The sequence below is a fragment of the Oscarella lobularis genome, chromosome 15, assembly GCF_947507565.1.
Source record: "Oscarella lobularis chromosome 15, ooOscLobu1.1, whole genome shotgun sequence".
In the NCBI taxonomy this organism is placed as follows: Eukaryota; Metazoa; Porifera; class Homoscleromorpha; order Homosclerophorida; family Oscarellidae; genus Oscarella; species Oscarella lobularis.
The window spans coordinates 1,878,949-1,896,638 of NC_089189.1; the positions used below are offsets into that span (position 1 = coordinate 1,878,949).

The window sequence follows — 17,690 nt, forward strand, 5'->3', positions numbered from 1 at the left end:
TCACGTGACAAATTACAAATGGAATCCGAGACTCGAGAGCAGAAGCTCGTATTCTGCCTCGCTGCCAACTGCCAGCGTCTGAAACGCACATTAAACGTTTCAGGCATAGCTCAGGCGCTGATCGAGCGTGGAGTCGTAAGCGAAAACGCTCTCCAGAAAGTGGGACGTCTCGTCGGTCAACATACGAGCCTAAATCCTACACTGAACCTTCTCAGAGCTTTATTCGACGCTCTGTCTCATCGAAATGAAGAGAGAAAGCATAATCTGAGCGTATTCGTTCTTGCAGCAAGGAGGCGGAACGATGACGTAATTAGTAGCTGTCTTCCTTCTCTCGGTAAGCAAGTTCAGAGAAGCCTCGTCAGAAAGCTGACTTGGTTCATTTGTTGTTTGTTGCAGACCTCAGCGAGTGTGAATTAAATGAATTGTTCTTTCCTCTGAAGCGCACGAGCTCTCCGTTTGGTACGTTCGTCTCTGAAACTCAAACATTTATTCATTTGTTTAACTTCTCATTTATTTAGAAATAAAGCAAACTTTGGCTGATCTCGACGAAAGCGACTGCCTCGCTTTCCTGGAGAGTATTCTTCATGAAAGCAGCCGTAGCGATAGAAAGCGTTTTCAAAATCTTTTGGCGCACGCTTCGCAAGCAATGAATTTTGAGTCGGTTTCAAAAGCAGCAAAGAAATTGTCACTACATTTGGCAGTCAATGAAAGCCATAGCCTTGAACAGGCCCAGCAAAGTTTCAGCACCGTTTTGCTGAGTATTGCTATAGGTTAGATTTTTCCAATAGATGATTATGTGTGATACCAGACTGAAAAGAGATTTTCTACAGAGAGCTACGATGTTTCTATTTACAAATTTGCTACTGAAGAAGTGAACAGGAACTGGAAAGCCCTAGGAGTTTTCCTCGACTTCAGCAAACCGGAGTTAGACAGCATGGAACATGACGGAAGAATACGCCAACTAACTTCAAAGGAGCTAGCATGGAATCTCGTTTCCAAGTACGTTCAGGACAATGGGCCAAGTGAAGTGCTTCTGTCGCAATTGCGAAAATGTCTTGAAAAAGTCGTGCCAAGAAACGAAGACGATCAGTGTGACGAAAACAAGTGGCTCAGAGGTGCACCTTTTGCTACCAAGTCATTCCTAAAGTACGCGTTTCCGTCTTTTTGTTTGTTAGCCTTGCCCAAACAGATTAAAAATAATCCGCCTCTGTTTGGTCAAGAAGGGCAGCTTCACGAAATCGAGACATTTTTCTGGAGTGGCAGAGTTCGTGAAGGTCGCGTTAAACCAAGTGGAAAATGCAAAATTCAAGTAGCTCATACTTCACTCTAGAGAAAACTGGTCAATTTTTTTTCCTAGGTTTTAAGCGGTCCTGGCGGCATGGGAAAGTCTTCCCTTGCCTACTGCTATGCTTTTCAATTTTGCAAAGAATATCGAGGCGGAGTTTATTTGCTGAGCAGCGAAACGTCTGCGTCATTACTTGCTTCTCTTAGACAAAGTGTAAGTTCAGTCTCTGTGAAGCAGAATTCTTTTTCTTTATTGTTTGTTACATAGATTCGGAGTGCCGATCTCTTGCAAGGTGGAGATGGAAAAATAGCTAGTAACCCGTCGCTTGACGAAGACAGTCGGCTTTTTCAGCAGTACCTCAAAGATCAATATCCTTCTCTCATTATCTTCGACAACGCGGACATATTTGAGCTAATTTCAGATTTCTTACCCGACTCTGAAATACCTTGCCACGTCCTTATCACTACCCGTTGCCAGGACATCACTTTTCCTCCGAGCTATGCAAGCATCTCTGTGAAGGATTTGGACTCTCTCAAAGAAATGTCAGCTGTCAATGCTCTTCTTTCTTGGACAGGAAATCAGGATTACGCTTATGTGAGATTGAATTCGAGAGAACAGGAGTTTGCTGCAAGACTTGCTAAAGAACCGCCAATAGAAGGACTTCCAATTGCTCTTGCACATGCAGGAACGACTGTTGGCAAGTTGGGCCTTTCTCTGGAGGCCTACTGGACGAAGCTCAGCAAAAAGGCTAAAATGCTCGATCCTTCTGCTCTCGACTTGGAAACGTATCTCCGCTATTTCCATCTGTCTCACGTCAAACCCCTTCTTCGGCAAGTGGACGTCGTTAGACTAAAGGACTTGGCTGATCTCGATCTAAACGGCGTAGAACTAAATAGTCGAGAACAAAGACTTCTCACTAAAGCAAAAGAGGCATACCGGTCAAAGTGTCTCACGTTTCTCACGTGGGATCTAGATTTGGAAGAGATCGAGAAGGATTCTCCCGAAGGACACTCGATTTTGCAGTGCTGCGCTTTCCTTTCGCCCTACAGCATGCCTGAAGACGTCGTCGCTCAATCCAAGTTTATTGGCACCAGTCACGCTGAATACCAATTGGCGCGAGGGCGAAAAGCCCTCAAGGAAAAGTCTTTGATTCAAATCCTCGTCGAAGACAACGACATGCGTTTAGCATACTCCATGCATCACATGATTCAAGCGAGTTGCCGAGACCGATTGGAAGAAAGTCACTCAGCTGAAATATTGACTATATTGGAAGAAATTGGAAACGCTCTGTTGCACCTCTTACCCAACGTGAAAGCTATCTCCGAACACATTACTGACGTTCGAGACACTGACTTGCTTCGTTTTCTACCCCACGTCAATGCTGTAGCACATCACATGCTTGAAACGGAGGAGCATCGTGAGGTGTACTTGGATGTCATTGAGTACGCAATTGAACTTTCTGCAACGTGTGGACTTCTGGAAGAAGCAGAACGGCTGTGTCGTCATCGATATGATAATTTCTCTCGCAAGTGGACGCTCTGTGTCAGCCGGAGCAAGACTGAAAAACTACGTACCAAATGTAAGCGGTCATATCCTTGTTTGTCTGAATCATCTTACTTCTGTTTAGTTTGCTACGATTTGTCTGTTGCTCAGTTCAACTTGCGAGAATACGCCAAAGCAGAATCGAGTCTGATTGAAGCGTTTGAAGGACGGAAGGCTGAGCAATTTTCCGACACCGACATAAAAAAATTCTGGAATGGTAAAAGTCATTTCGAAAGTCAACCGAGACGCAATTTAGTTATTCCTATCTTTTTCAGAACTGGAATTTTTAGCTAAGGTCTATTGCCGCTTGGGTTCCTCCTATTTGCCAGCTGCAAATAAACTTCTTCAAAGAATGATTGCTGTAGCACAAGTAGTGCAAATACCCCCTTCAGCAGAATTTGACGGTACGCTGTATAAGCTTCCAGCGCATTTTCTGACCGAAGTCGAATTTTTAGTGTATGTCACGCTCTCTTTGATGTATTGTCAAGTTGGTGATATTGAGAAGGAAATGGAAGCTTTGAAAAAAGCGACCACTTTCGAGAAGTCTGACTTGCTTGATGAGTCTCTAGCATACTGTACGCATCTGCGGTGCGTGCAGTAGATTTTACTCACAGGTGTTCCTTATTTAAGGTTACAAGCGACTTGGCTCTTGTCAGACGAGGCTTGGCCAGTTTGAAAAAGCTGAAGCGTGCTACAGAGAATCGCTCAAGATTTCAAAGAATTTATATCCAGAGGGGCACGTTCAAGTAGGCGTGGGTACGCTATATTATTTACTTTTACTCTATATCGTGGTTTTACTTGTAATTGTATTTAGTTCTGCTAGAGCTCAGCGAGTGCCTTCAGCAGGGAGGAAAACCTCATGAAAGTCTTTCCGTATCCAGAGAAGCTCTTACTATAGCAAGATCGTTTCCTAACTATCCTCTCTTACCCAAATGTTAATTACTTAGTCTCGCTATGCAAATTTCGATTTTTGAACAAGATTTTTAGGTTTGAAATCGTATGCTCTTAAGCTCATCGGGACAGGGGACTTGCGCAAAGCTGTCGAATGTCAGAAAGAGAGTCTGACGTTGCTAGAGAAGGGGAGTCCTGGCCCTGACTCAGAACGCCAAAGAGCCGAAGGTATAGTTCTTATCTAGGACGAATCAAAATGTGGGCATGCATCGTGTCTTACATCCTTTAGGTCTTGTGCTTTTAGGCACTTTGTTAATGAAATTGAAAAGGGACGACGAGGCTTTTTCAAACATGCAAAAGTCTGGGGAAATATTTGACATCTTAGTTTCTTCTGACGCCAACTATAGGTACACGAATTTAGGTAAGTGCCCTATTTGAGAAATATATTCGTTTACTGAGCAACCGCTTGGAGCAGCCGTGATTTCTTTTAACAAAATTGCAACGTGTTACTGGTCAGCAAATCGGCGCGAAAATGCTCTTAGGTGGTACGGGAAGGCAGCCAAGTACTCAGAGCGTGCTGAGGATTCCACTTTCATACAGAGTAGGTTCATCTGCAGTGAAATCGTAGGGCTCCTCAGGAATTCATTTAGGCGCTACAAATTTTGTTCGCTGTCTTTCGTTTCTACGAAAATTTGACGAAGCGGAAGTGTTTCTGAGGAACGCAGTCAAGAGGCAGCTTTTTCGACGCTCTCATGAACACCAGATTGTTAAGAAGTGTAAGAGAATGTTTTCCTGAAGTTTTTGTTTCGATTTGTTTTCTATAGTATCGGATTTGCAGCAATTTTTACTAGAGAAGCGACGACATTAGCTAGTTTTACCCTACGACAAAAGCAGTTCTACCTTACGTGTTACCTTATCAGAGGAACTAGTAGCGACATTGTTTTTTTGTCTTGAGGTGAAATCATTTCGCCTTCACACAAAGAAATATTAATGCGCCGTCTGTTAGTGCTAAGCTTTTTCACTTTCTTTAGTTAGGTTGAGGCTCTGGTTTGTTTTTACCATGTTTCAAAATAACAGATAAAGGAGTGCTGTTGGAGTAGAGTTTAGCCTGTCAGTTGTCCGCGGCATGCCATCCCTTTCTCCGTTAGGCGTTGTTGCTCGCACGCGTATCAGCGCACGATTTTGACCTGTTCTCTAGCGACAGTATAGCTATATAAACGTCCTCCTAAATATCTCTCCCGGAATGTGCATGCATAGATGTATGGTGCATATACGTATCTACAGCATACGGGATTGTAACTTACGGGTGACGTGTCCTGAAGAACGAGAATCGCGGCGTAATCTCCGTTTACTTAAGCCATCCCTTTCTCTAAAGGCTAGAGCGACATCTTACATACGCAGGTAAGTCTTTTCCTGGGAGAGCGACGCCCAAGCGATGGGTTAGAGCGATGCGATCGCGTACGACACGGCACGGCTCAGAACGGATCGCCTGGCCGCAGCTAATCGCACGGCCAGAAGCTTCGCAGACGGCGATCAGCACAAGAAAAGTAACCGCCGCTTCTCTCAAATTTCTATTTCGCTCGTTATTACCTGCAAAGTCGACTTCACGTGGCCGACCACGTGTCCGTAAGTTATATAGGAGAGGAGGAGAGGAGAGGACATAGAGTGCGTTTGTTCCTTTAACTTGGTTAATCGCCCTCACATGCAAAGCCCTCCAGCCTTCCCATCCTAATGTCAGATAAAGTCCTCAGCCCTCCCATCCTAATGTCAGATAAAGTCCTCACTCCCCAGAAAAATAATGCAGTACAAAACATGCGAGTTAGAGTCTGAAAGAGGACGAAGTTGGTGTCGCGGGCCAGCCGCCCTCTCGTCTGTCGAGATGGCCCGCCTGTCTCTCGAAAAAAATCGGAACCTATACTTTCTTCTCCCCGTCGTCTCCGTCTTTCTTCTAAGCCCTTAGTTAGAATCATAGAAATCGCGTTTTCGATTGCGTTTACCTCTTCGTGAAGTTTCGGTCGGTCGTGCGGATCGAGAGCCCTGCACTTGAGCATGAGATCGTAACTAGGCGTACAAAATTTAAGTTTAAATTTACGACGTCGCTGTATGCACGCACGTGCAACTTGCGCGAACACGTGCGCGGTTTTCTCATCCGGTAGTCGCCCTTCGTGAGAATGTCGTACAATTTCTCGACGGGCACGCCAGGATAAGGCGCACTTTCTATAAAAATAAACGGAGATTGCCTATTAATTTTCTTCACGAAGAATGTACGTTACTCTTTACCTAGTGTAGCGATCTCCCATGCAGAGCCGAATGACCAGCTTGAAAAATTTAATCACGTGAAAGTGCGTATTGACCTTATTCGATGAGCACTTACACGTCACTTGATTCGGTAAAAACGCGATATGGCAGCGATTCCGGTGCTGTCAATTTCATTGGCACGAGACTTTTCTAAATAAACCATTTCGAACATAGTCACGAGACATCAAGCATATACAGGGCTTCGATTGTCAATGTGGAAGCGAGTGAGCGCAGAGCCGTGTTTATTCCGAACGCGCGGTCGAGTCATATTGTTGAATGATAAAAGGCTAAGCGTCTTCGGCTATTTTCGATCTCAGGATCAGGTGTCACTTGTCTTTAGGAGTTAGCTTTAGTCGTCAAGCATCTTCTGCAGGCAAAGGGTAAGTCGAAAAAATGCCAACCTAAAAATCATTTTCCCTCCTGTTCGAGTAGCCTATGTGCCCTTTTCGAATTGATTGACCTATTTTGACTAATAACAAATAAATGATCACGTTCATGGAGGTGGCCGGCCGCACAGGCGCGTATGGCGTGTGTCTCCAGAGGTTACATTCCTCATTTGTGCTCAAATCTTGGAGAAAATACCAGAAAAGTTTTTTTATCCTTTCTCTTTATCAAGTTATATCAAATTAATGCTTTTAATTAAGCCTCTTCCAGAACAACCTATTTTCCAAGTTCAACTTCACCCTTTTGGCAAAATTTTTCAAAAGCTGACATGATTGACCTTTTATCAGAGTCACACCAACGCTTTCAACAAAGAATCGCGGACTCTCGTCGTCTTCAATTGAATTCAACGTTGCTGTGCCGGGAAGTAAAGTTTCGTTCGTTTTTTGTTTGAATACAAGCAGCTGATCAATCTCAGGATCTCCACTTGTATAAATTAGGTTGCTTTCGCAGTGGCTTCCCTTCTATGCAGCCAAAGAGAGCTGCGTTAATATTGCGTTTTTGGCAACTTTGCGATGACTTACAATGACGTTGAGCTTCCCACTCGTCACACTAAATCCAAGGCAACGCCTTTTTTTTAAACCAGCAAATGCAAAATCTGTTTGTCCGGTTCCCTTACCGGAGCAAAGAGAAAAATTGGTTCTCTTGCTCTCGGGGCCGAACTCTATTTTGTTCCTGCTTGTGACGTTCAGCCACATTTTGTTCCCACCGGCGTCTCGCATGTAAAAGGCGATGTCGTTAATTTCGGGCTTCGAACAGAAAACCGCCTCAGCCTTGAATACTTCGAAATTCAAAACAAGTGAGAAAAAGACGACTGAAACTTGAAACAAATTGGCTATGACTGACATGATCTGCATGTACTCTCAGTCTCTCTCTCCGCTTCGGGTGACAACCTGAATGTCGCTCTCCTTTATATACAGGCCGTCCGGACGGTTTCCTATACTGTAATTTGATTAGCTTGAGAAAATGCGCTAACTTCCTTACGGAACTTCGGTTATTGTGGTCCAAGTTAGCGTCCGGTGCTTTTGATAAACGGTCACACGACGTTGCCTCACACCGCTATCTCCAAGTTAGCCAGGATGCAATTACAGCAACCGCAAGGAGAGGTTAATATCTCGAGGAGATAGGAAAGTGCGCCTCGCGGCAAAAACGCCCTTCATGCTATACGAGATTCGTTTGTCGGAGACGGGGGCCCGCGGGAAGGGAAGGGGGTGCACGTAATTATATGAAACTCATTAGCTTCCATTCGCACGATATGATATTATTGTTTCGTGCACCGGAGCTTACAATCGTAACTATGACGTGGGCAATTAAGGAAGCGTTCATCGTTGCTCTCTCGTAGTTGCGGTTACGATTGACGGTACATTACTCATTGCGGTTTACGGTCGATCTCTCCAGTACGTGGCCACGTAATAGTCGGCACGCGTTAGTCAACATGATAGAAGTGATTTCTTACATGGCCGCGGCTTTCTACCACTCATGGAGGAAAAGTCATTCGCATTGGACGTCCAGGTCATACCCCTTCACAATAACTAACTAGCGAAAACTAGCTTCCATGCAGCAATACCTAAAGGAAGCTAGTTATTATATGTATTACAGAAGTACTATTGCGTCATCTGCTCCCTAGCATACATCCACACAAACAGACACCGACCACAAAGCGTATAATATCGCCGGAACAGTGCAATAAGAGGCTTAGCGCTCGTGATTGGTTGAGAGTCGCGCGCGTGCCATGGAAATGATCTAAGGGTACGGCGAGCTTTGTTCCGCCGACAAAGTTACGACGTCTTTCTTATTCTGCCTTTCTCAGTCTCCAAATAGATTGATAGGGTCGACGGCGACTAGCTCTCGGAACGCACCTTTTAAGTGATTTTATCCCACACTTATTTTCCGTGAAACAGTTTATTTGAGTCGTCATCGTCTCGCGTGCGGAGTCTACTTCCGCACTTTTTCTCTTGGGAAACGGTCATGACGGCATAACGCTTCGGGCACGGTGCTTAGCTTAGAGCGACTTCAGTCACGGATGCGAAAGGGAAGAAGCGATCTATACCGGATGACTCTCCCGTAGAACAACAAGATAAAAAAACCCGATAAAAACCGTACGAGCTGCCAAGCCCTAAAAGCTGCGTGAATGCAGCTCAATTAAAACTATACCGGGTTCCTTTGCTCGCTTGGCAAGTTATTGCGAAGCTCGAATGGTAAAGGACTCTGGAGTCCTTTTTTTGTCCCGTCATTCGCAACGCCGCTTCATCGACGAGTCTCGGGTGAACACTCTTTGTGCAAGGCCATGAGACGACGAAGTCTTTGACCTTTTATGTCTCCTCGTAGATCAGCACTGATTCACCTGGTCAGGCCCGGCCAGAAGATTTGTTCGCGACACTGTTGGCTCGATCTGCATGGAATTGCGTTTCCAATTTGCGAAAGTCCTGCCGCTCGATTTTTATCTCCGAGAATAGGCTTGCGTCCATTTTACTTGCGTACTTTTTGTTGCAATGATTTCCATCGAAAGAACCACCCCAGACGTTCTTAATAAAATACGTACGTACAGGAAAGTTTTCGTAACGGGTCTCTGCCGGAAGTACACGCCATGTACCTGCAGCATATACGGGATTCATATATAGTACGCATGATGTGAAGAAAACGAGAATGGCCGGCGTAATCTTCGTCTAGATAAGCCATCCCTTTCCCTTGAGGCGAGACTGAGACCTTTCAGCCACACGTAAGTCTTTTCCTTCAAGAACAACGGGCTAAAGCGATGGGTTATAGAGCGATATGGTCCTACTCACGATCACGCCGACGCCGCATTGCACGCGTCCCTGTTTCCCGCTTTGGCGTTAAAGTCGCAGCCTATGAATCGATTCACGGTGAAACCGCGGTTGTACGACTGAGATGTATCGCCTAACGGCATCTATAGCTACTCAGACGGCCGCGATATCTCCGGAGACAGCGATCAGCACAGACAAACAACGGCCACTTCTCTTGGAAGTCTTTTCGCTCGTTCTGGCGTCGAAGGAGACTGTGAAAACGATTGCACGTGGCCGACCGCGTGGTCGTATGCTAGGTCAGTTAGATCATCATGTGTAGATTGAAGCCTGTAGGCGCTTGTAATTTCTCCTCTAGTACACCTTTTTCAATCGTCCGCCGTATTCGCTTGATAGACACTACTCAGTCGTCAAGGCAACTGTACTTCTTGTGCACTGACAGGTAGTAAATCAATAGTTAACTCGAAGCAGATTTTTTGAGATTGCTTCGTAGGTCGCCTGTATATATCATTTTATAGAAATTGATAAGGTGAGTGCTAAACTTGCTTGTCCTAATTTATTATTCAGCATTTCTGTTTCTTCAGCCGGATCCTCCCAACATTTGGGTAGATTGTGCTTGGAAGTTCACTGCCATTCGTTGTCTTGACGACTCACTGTGGGGCCCCACAGTGACTCGTCAAGATAACGAATAGCAATTGGGCCATCGTTTCTTCAAGCGTACAACGAAAGCGTATCGTGTAGGTAAGTCATGCCGTCTATTAGCTCGTCTGAGAGAAATGTGGCTATCAGTTGAATAGGGATTGTCTTCGTTTTGATTGATGTCCAATCACAGGAGGCTATAATTGTACTCTTTGGTCTGATCTGAAGATGTCTCTGCAAACTGGTGAAGAGAACATTTTGCGTTTCTTTGTTTCTTTGTTTTGTAGCGCATGCTTTTAGCGGTAGTTGCATGCGGCTTTTGATCTCCGCGGTGTGGAGACAAAAGCGAAGGGACGTCGCACGAGCGTGGCTCTCTGTGAGGGCGCGCGCGCATGTCCCTCAGCTAACGCGCTTCCAGAACGTTACATGTCGCGCGCGTAATGTTTTGTGTCAAAAAGTAGGAAGCGTCATGTTCAAATTTTTATTTAAAATATCCCGGATAAACAAAATAAATGTCCCCTCCCCTTCTCCTCCTCCTCCTCCTCCTCCCTTTGGTTGTCCTAGCGCTGCCGCTTGACCCCCTACGAGGCCAAGCGGAGGACTGAGACTGCAGTCCCCACAGTGGACTTTAACCCAAGTCCACAGGAGGAAGGCACATTATCCTCCAGCCCCCAAGGAGGAAGACTTTAACCCAAGTCGTCAGGAGAACAGCGGATTAACCTCCGGCCGCCATGGAGGGAGGCGCATATTAACCTCCAGCCCACAAGGAGGGAGACTTTGACCCAAGTCCCCAGGGTGATGCCTTCGTCAACGTCTTCTTCCTTTTGCACCTGGGGAGAGACTGCGAGAGGAGAGCTAAAATCAAATAAAATTTGGTGCATTGAACTGCAATCAAATCTATACCGTGAAAGGCTGGAGGAACACTGCGGAGGCGAAGGAGGGAATTGATCCATGCAGAAATTGTGATATCTACGAAAAAGCGAATTTCAGCCAAAATTTGGGGCGTAAATTCTATTTGGCTTTGCGAGGTTAAACAAGAACCCAATACGCATTGTTTTACGTAGAAAACTTAGGAATCGAATAGATGACCTAAACTGACCAAAAACCGTGTGCTATAGTTCAGGGATGCTAAAAAACCTCAACTCACCGATTTCCAAACAAACGCGCTAAATCCATTGTACTTTATCAGTATTCCAACCGAACATGATCAAACAGATCGCCCGGGTAAAATTTCGCACGAAATAGATACACTTCCGGAACGCTTTAATATTAACCACGCCCATCTAAAAATAGAACGAGAAGCCTTCACGAATTCTAAGACCGTAGACTTACCGGAAACTCTGTACAAAATTTCTGTTACTTGACGCACAAAATTAGGAAATCTTAAAGATACGGTTATGGACCGAAAACCAGGTGCCAACCATGTGCCATTGTTTGGAGAGGCTCATCACCCACCCTGACGTCTGTGATTCTAGAAATAAACGAGATAGAATCATAACTCTAAGCGGTCAAACGTTCGGTGTAGAGGAAAGTGTGCCCAAAATGATTATCATCTATCACTGTTTACCACTATGCCCCAGCAATTCTTGCTAAACATTGGCATGACAGACAAGTTAACACCACAGCGATCAATAATTAGAATTATTTCATTAATTATTCAATTAATTAAACTACGGTAAAATCGCCCTTAATTAATTAATTAATTAATCGTAGTCAAGGATTGACCGACGGATATGGCCGATTACGTACTACACTCCGCTACCTACATCTCCGGGAGAGCCATGCGCGCAACGCCACCAGCCCCCGCCCAATCCACCCTCGATTTGACTGTCACAAATAAATCCTAACGTTTATATTCGGTTCTATGCCCAAATCGCGTCCAGTGACAATCAATGGCCCCTCCCTCTAAGTGAACGCCTACACAACTGGGACCCCAAACTTTTTTAGCTGCCGTGACACCTACATCTACATATCAAAATGTGAATTTGAGACATGACATGTTGAGAGCTGCCCCCGAACTCGGAAGTGAATGCACCACTGGGGGCCCCCAAAGGAACGCGTCAAACCTTGTGATCCAACATGACGTCAGACCTATAAAAAACGGTGACCATAAAAAATGCATCCACGAAGTAAAATCGATTTGCTCACCGATTATCAAAAACGTCGTCCAGTCGCCGAGAGAAAATGTCCTTTCGAATGGTTTGAGACTACGCGTAATGTCGAGAGACGCGAGATTGCTTAGAAGGGAGAGGATTCGATAGTCGGCCATTGTCCGTACGTAAGGGGGCGGGGCGGATTCAGTTTCGATGTCGAACAGCTTCAGCTAGGGCTTCAACAGGCGCGCAGATCCCTCGTCAAAGAGAGCTGAAGGCTTCCTTCGAGTAAAAAGCGCTTCGAATGCTTGCCTCTCCTTAGGTACTCGAAACAGTCCAAATGTACGTAGAAACGTCAAGGCAACGTCAAAGTCTGGTCATTCTGTGGTTATTCGATCTTCTAAGCACGAGTGTAGCGGTGTAACGGCACGTCGACTCGCTGAAGAAACGACAAAATTCGTCGCGACTTTCTTCTGTAGCGCGCGCTAACTGAATGAGAGATCTCTGATCAGAGATATTATCGGAGAAAATATTATCTCTTTTCTGATGAAATATCATGATCTGCCAGCAGAAGGCTTAATTCTAGGGGAAGGGGTTCAGGAATGTCGACCTTGATCAAGATCTTGCTCAATCAGGGTAAAATGGTCGTGGTAAAGAGTGGCAGTTGACAGCAAAAAAAACAGAGCTGCTGTCAGAGCAGTCGAGACTCCAAGCTACGAGCGAGGAGTGATCAAGTGCGCTCGCAATTGTTTGGTAAATTCGGTAAAGCGTCAGGCGTCAGTTGGGTGGCCACACCTTTTAATTAAACACACAATCAGCTAATCAAGGCGTCCGGCGTCACGGTGAAAGACGGTCAAGTAAGCTAGAGCAGTCAACTTGGACGCAAACCACGTTTATCGGCAATCAGAGCTGGTTTTCGTGTAAGACGTGACCACACCTTATTTATACGGCGGGGCAGCTTGTGTGTGCTCCTCCTCTGCCTTACAGTCATTCTTTGCTCGTACGTGCCCGCTCTCCCAAATCATTGTACATGTTACATATATCTATGCCCTAATAGTCTTGGAGGCAGTCGAAGGTTCTCTGTGCATAAAAGAAGCCAACGTTCCAGCCAGTAATAAAGACCGGCAACTCAAAGACTAACTGATGCCACGTGCCGCTCTCACCGCAACGGCTCTGCTTTAAAAGTAGTTCGTCCTGAGGAGAGAGAATAAAGGATTGCAGCCTGTGCAAAAAGGAGACGGAGCTGGGCGATATCTTTAGCTAAAATGGAGGCGCGGGCTCAACTAGTAATGGATCAGGCAACCGGCATGGCCGCTGTGCATGCATGAACAGCTCAACTTCTTTGCAATTCCTAAGAAGAGTTAGTGAAGGCTCACTTTCGATCTTTCCAATATGCGGTTACTCACGTTCTTTCCTACCTTGCCGCAAGATGGCCGCGGTCAGCGTACGTTACAAAAGCATTATTCTTACTAACCCTAACCGTAAGAAACTACACTAACTAGTAAACCAACCAATTTCTCTCTTACAAAGAAAAGGAAACACATTTTTTTTGGTAGGGCCTCAGAAATTTTGGTAGGGCCTGGCCCGACCTTGCCCGACCTGGCTCACCCTTAGCGACGCCACTGTTGACAGGAGACAGTGAGCCAGTTGCTATAAAGAGATTCCACGATCTTATCACGACCCCAAGAACGATTCCGACATTCCAAAGAGAAGTTCTAACAGCGAGTCGACTCCATCATCCTAACATCATCCGTGTATGCGGTGCTGTCATGAAGATGGAATTCCATTCCAAATCGTCTCCGAATTACTCGAGGGATCAGTGAGCGAAGTCATTGATGCAGCTCACTCATCTCCACGCTATCTTTCTCACAACGAGCAGCTCTCTATTGTCGTACAAATGACGTCAGCTATTGCTTATCTACACGGGTTCCGCCCTCGTCCCTACGTTCACGCCGACATTCGTCCGACTAATGTCTTAGTGACGAAGGATATGAAAGTCAAAGTGGCCGATTTGGGAGCCGCCCACTTGGTGGAGAGCTCCAAATCGGCGGGGCCCCAATATCTTGCTCCAGAACGAATGCCACCTACGTCGGCACGCAGTTCGTTGCCTAGCAACGTCTACAGTCTAGGCGTATCCCTAATTGAAATATTTACGGGGGTGGGGCCTATTCCAGAAGAGAGGAATGGTCAGCTAACACAGATGATAAATCGTCGTCGACTGCACAGGATCTGTTCAATAATGATTTCTGATGAAGATAAAATCGCAGATCGGCCTACGAGTGCAGAATGCTTGGCTGTTCTCATAAGAGAACAAGAGGAATTCGTTGGAAACGGATTTCTCGCTAAAAAGATTTGTATCTCCTCCCTGACTTGAACTTTGTAGAAGTTTGTTTTTGTAATGTGCCCCTCTTTCGTCTGAAAAACCCTTTATAATGCGGCGTTTTATAAGGTTTCTACGTAAAGGAACGACCTCGCAGGAGAGGCAGAGAGAATTAGCGCGATACTGCGTCGAGAGGACCATACGAAAGCGTTTGCTGAGAGAGACGTACCATCAGGTAGCCGATAAATAGGGAAGAAACGATGGCGTAGGATCGTCGTAGAAATGGTAAGAAACGCCATCAGCGATCGTTCCATAGATAGAAAATATTTCTATCTATGATCGTTCTAAAGAAACGAAGACGAGTATCGTTTCCTTTAGATAGAAAGAAGACGAGCGAACGACGCCGTTTCCATAAAGATTGTAGGCTTCGGCCACTTGGCTCACAGGTTAGAGAGAAGGAAAAAAAACGCGAGGGGCTCGAAGAATTCGTCCGATAAGGGGGCCCCGCTTTGCTTACTTGCATCGCTATTACGTTGTTCTTGATCGACAACGTTGATACGGAGCGCGAGGACGCAAGCGAATCCATACCTTGGACAACGATGCCTTTGCTTCCTAATCGAATCGCCTCACAGTCAGTGAATCACGGCAAAAGAATCTTCTTTCTTTTAGTACGGGCCTTCAAATAGTTTCTTGAGATCCGCTGTGCTATTCGCCCGAGAGTCGGCCGAATAGAGCCGAATAGTGAGACGGCTATTCGTCCGAGAGTCTAGCGCACTATATAGGTATGTACCTAAACAACACCAGCCTTATGCATAAGCGTTAGAGCCATTCTTTCTAAAAATTCTCCAAAGAAAGAAGATCTCTAAACCCCAACTTCCGCGTCCATGCGGATTAAGTGTTCGCCCTCAAAAGTAGAAAGAAAAAAGAAACCGTTCTAAGCAAAAAATCGCGGATACGCACCCGACTCGTCACGCGCCCCAGCGGTACATGCATCCGGTCTTCCCAGCCCCCCAATGAATATTATCTGCTTTTATAATAAACGGCTACTACTACCTTTCGATAAGCATTTCACCCCGCGTTCGCAAAATATATTTTCTTTCATCTAGGCAAAGAAACCTCATTCAAAGTTGCTCAACGACGGAATGGCCCAATCAGCATCACCTGAGCCTCGATGTACTCACGAAAGTGCGTTGATCGGCGATGAATTGCATGTCTTCGGTGGAAATAAGGGAAAACGTCACAATCACGATTTTTTCCCGCGCAACGAAATCTGGACATGTAATGTTCAAGAAGAGAGCAAATGGATCCGTCGTTTTACCGAAGGAAAGAATATTCCTCCACCTTGCTTGGGAGCACGATGCGTGGTCATCAATGGAATCATGTATTCGTACGGAGGAGTGAAGGAAGACGGGGGTGATCTGGGAGAGGTGTTTGGTTTGGATTCGAAGAAAATGAAATGGATCCAAATAGCTACGCCCATCCATGGAAAGAAACCATTGCAACGCTGCTACTGCTGTTTGTGGGCCATTGGAGAGAGAATGATCATGTTTGGGGGAACGAGCGCAGACATTCCTCAAGATCGTCTCCAATCAGGAGCACAATGCGAAAAGGGACTGAATAACGAGATTTATGAATTTGTATTTGAGGAGGGAAGAGAAAAAGGTAAATAGCAGGATTTGAAATCTGAGAATAATTGAAATGTTGATTATTAGGATATTGGTTGGATGTTGAATTAAGTGGAGAAAGACCAAAACCACGTTGGGCTGCTGCCATGGAAACGATTGATCAACATCGAGGATTACTCCATGGAGGGTGGAGTAAAGAATATTTGGATGATGCATTTGTGATTGATTTGAGAGAAAAGGTAAATCCTCATTATGTTTGGCAATAATAAATGAATTGTAATAGAAATGGATTTGCATCGATTTCCTTCCAAAACCATCCGCTCGACGTCATCACAAAATTTGTCGATTATCAGGAGCCGGATTCGAAGAGAGAAACTGCTTTCTTCTTATTGGCGGGTACAACAAAAGAGAATTTTCAGACCACGCCTACATTCTTGACTTTGACAAAAGAAAATCTTACGCGGTTCGAAATCAGAGACAACATTATCAAATTGTGATCAATTTTACTAGTTTCTCCTAAACCCGGAAATAGCACCTATTCATTTACACACTCTCCATTGCGTAGAGAATCGAGATGGATCTGCTCGCATCATTATCACAGGAGGAAAAGACCGAATTGGCAAATTAAAAGAAATTCTGAACGAAGTTATTCTCGGTAATGAAGAGTGATGATAAAATCATATTTAATTAATTTCGTTTTCTAGGTCCGTCAAATGAGTCGTACATGAAGATTGAAACTCAGATTGAAACTCAGATACTTCCTTCAGCCAAATTGATATCAACAAAGCCTCAGAATGAATCACTTAACACTAGGAAACTTGAAAGAGAATTGGAAGAAATGAGGTGCGGGTTTCTGTATTTTTGTTTCTAAAGATACCGGTAATAATGAGAAAATTTTTAGAATCGAAGAACAAAGAAGACAGTTTGAGGAAGAGAGATTGCAATTCACAGAGCAAAGGCATGTTAAAGGAATCAATAAGACTAATTTTGCGTGAAAGTTCTTTTTGCAGAACAAGGTTGGAAGCACAATACGAGTCTTTGGAAGAAGAGCGAACTCGTCTTCTAGAGTCAAGGCACAAATTAGTCAATAGTAGTACAGTATAAATATTGTCACGTGGCCGTTGCGCCTGTAGAACAATATTGGAAGTAAGAAACCAATCTCTGGAAGAAGAGAGAAATCGTCTCACAGAACAAAGGCAGGACAATATAATTATTAATTAATAATGTCACGTGACAGTTTCAATTTTAGAACACACTGGGAAGCACGATACTATTCTTCGGAAGAAGAGAAAGTGCGTCTCATAGAGCAAAAGCAAGATATCGACTGAGAACCATTTATCAAGAAAATGACATGTCTGTTTTAGATCTGGGTTAGAAACCCGTTGTCGTTCTCTTCAGGGAGACATTAACGTTTTAAGGTACGGCAAGACCTATTGAATTCTAACACGTGATGTTATCTTTTCTTTAGAACCCAAAATCGTGATTTAGAGAGAGAAAAGACGGACGTGACTCACGCTTTTGAAGCTCTATCGTAAATCTCAATTAATTCTGGGTCTTCAATTAAAATGATATTTTATAGGAGGACCCTCACTGAAGCTCAAAAGAACCTCGATCAATTTATGGACGTCCTCAACATTCGTTCAGCTCAAGTTCGTCTTACCAATGAGAAACTCGGCTCTGGAGCATATGCAGGTACAGTACAAGGAAATAACTTAGACAAATGCTACACATTAAACGCATTTCTTTAGACGTAATCATTGGTCATTGGCACGGAATGCCAGTTGCCATAAAGAG

The 17,690-nt window shown here is 44.8% G+C and overlaps 3 protein-coding genes and 2 long non-coding RNA genes across 11 annotated transcripts; 3 read left to right on the forward strand and 2 right to left on the reverse strand.

Annotated features, from left to right (window-relative positions):
- Positions 1–18: 18 nt before the first annotated feature.
- LOC136196286 (uncharacterized) lies at positions 19–4,809 on the forward strand. The gene is made up of 17 exons (XM_065985810.1): positions 19–334; positions 397–459; positions 519–770; positions 831–1,115; positions 1,176–1,309; positions 1,358–1,498; positions 1,553–2,864; positions 2,913–3,044; positions 3,103–3,231; positions 3,283–3,402; positions 3,458–3,583; positions 3,642–3,761; positions 3,815–3,946; positions 4,008–4,139; positions 4,194–4,319; positions 4,369–4,494; positions 4,543–4,809. Exons 1-17 carry the CDS (start codon positions 19–21, stop codon positions 4,584–4,586), a joined length of 3,690 nt encoding a protein of 1,229 aa, XP_065841882.1. The 3' UTR covers positions 4,587–4,809.
- A 612-nt stretch (positions 4,810–5,421) lies between these two features.
- Positions 5,422–7,331, reverse strand: LOC136195807 (fibroblast growth factor receptor 1-A-like). 3 transcript variants are annotated; one of them, XR_010671955.1, is made up of 6 exons: positions 6,982–7,331; positions 6,093–6,921; positions 5,999–6,036; positions 5,832–5,935; positions 5,716–5,779; positions 5,422–5,666 (listed from the first exon to the last, which is right to left on the reverse strand). XR_010671955.1 is itself a non-coding variant. In XM_065985271.1 (6 exons), the coding sequence occupies exons 2-6, from the start codon at positions 6,282–6,284 to the stop codon at positions 5,675–5,677; spliced, it is 393 nt and encodes a 130-aa protein (XP_065841343.1). In that variant the 5' UTR covers positions 6,285–6,921; positions 6,982–7,331; the 3' UTR covers positions 5,422–5,674. The 3 variants fall into 3 exon arrangements, 1 of the variants encoding a protein (XP_065841343.1); XM_065985271.1 differs by having other exon boundaries at positions 5,422–5,779; positions 6,093–6,166; positions 6,213–6,921; XR_010671954.1 differs by having other exon boundaries at positions 5,999–6,921.
- A 1,794-nt stretch (positions 7,332–9,125) lies between these two features.
- LOC136196419 (uncharacterized) lies at positions 9,126–10,350 on the forward strand. 2 transcript variants are annotated; one of them, XR_010672189.1, is made up of 7 exons: positions 9,126–9,176; positions 9,224–9,321; positions 9,372–9,518; positions 9,578–9,661; positions 9,713–9,748; positions 9,804–9,960; positions 10,009–10,350. It is a non-coding gene; the product is annotated as an uncharacterized lncRNA (long non-coding RNA). The 2 variants fall into 2 exon arrangements; XR_010672188.1 differs by having other exon boundaries at positions 10,017–10,350.
- Positions 10,351–10,356: 6 nt separating this feature from the next.
- LOC136196418 (uncharacterized) lies at positions 10,357–12,420 on the reverse strand. Of its 4 annotated transcripts, none has more exons than XR_010672186.1 (4): positions 12,007–12,420; positions 11,006–11,949; positions 10,762–10,827; positions 10,357–10,713 (listed from the first exon to the last, which is right to left on the reverse strand). It is a non-coding gene; the product is annotated as an uncharacterized lncRNA (long non-coding RNA). The 4 variants fall into 4 exon arrangements; XR_010672187.1 differs by having other exon boundaries at positions 10,360–10,699; positions 10,762–11,329; positions 11,925–11,949; XR_010672184.1 differs by having other exon boundaries at positions 10,357–10,699; positions 10,762–11,949.
- Positions 12,421–15,413: 2,993 nt separating this feature from the next.
- Positions 15,414–17,224, forward strand: LOC136196287 (uncharacterized). The gene is made up of 8 exons (XM_065985811.1): positions 15,414–15,933; positions 15,984–16,135; positions 16,180–16,359; positions 16,407–16,551; positions 16,601–16,739; positions 16,798–16,854; positions 16,907–16,969; positions 17,146–17,224. The coding sequence occupies exons 1-8, from the start codon at positions 15,414–15,416 to the stop codon at positions 17,222–17,224; spliced, it is 1,335 nt and encodes a 444-aa protein (XP_065841883.1).
- Positions 17,225–17,690: the final 466 nt, after the last annotated feature.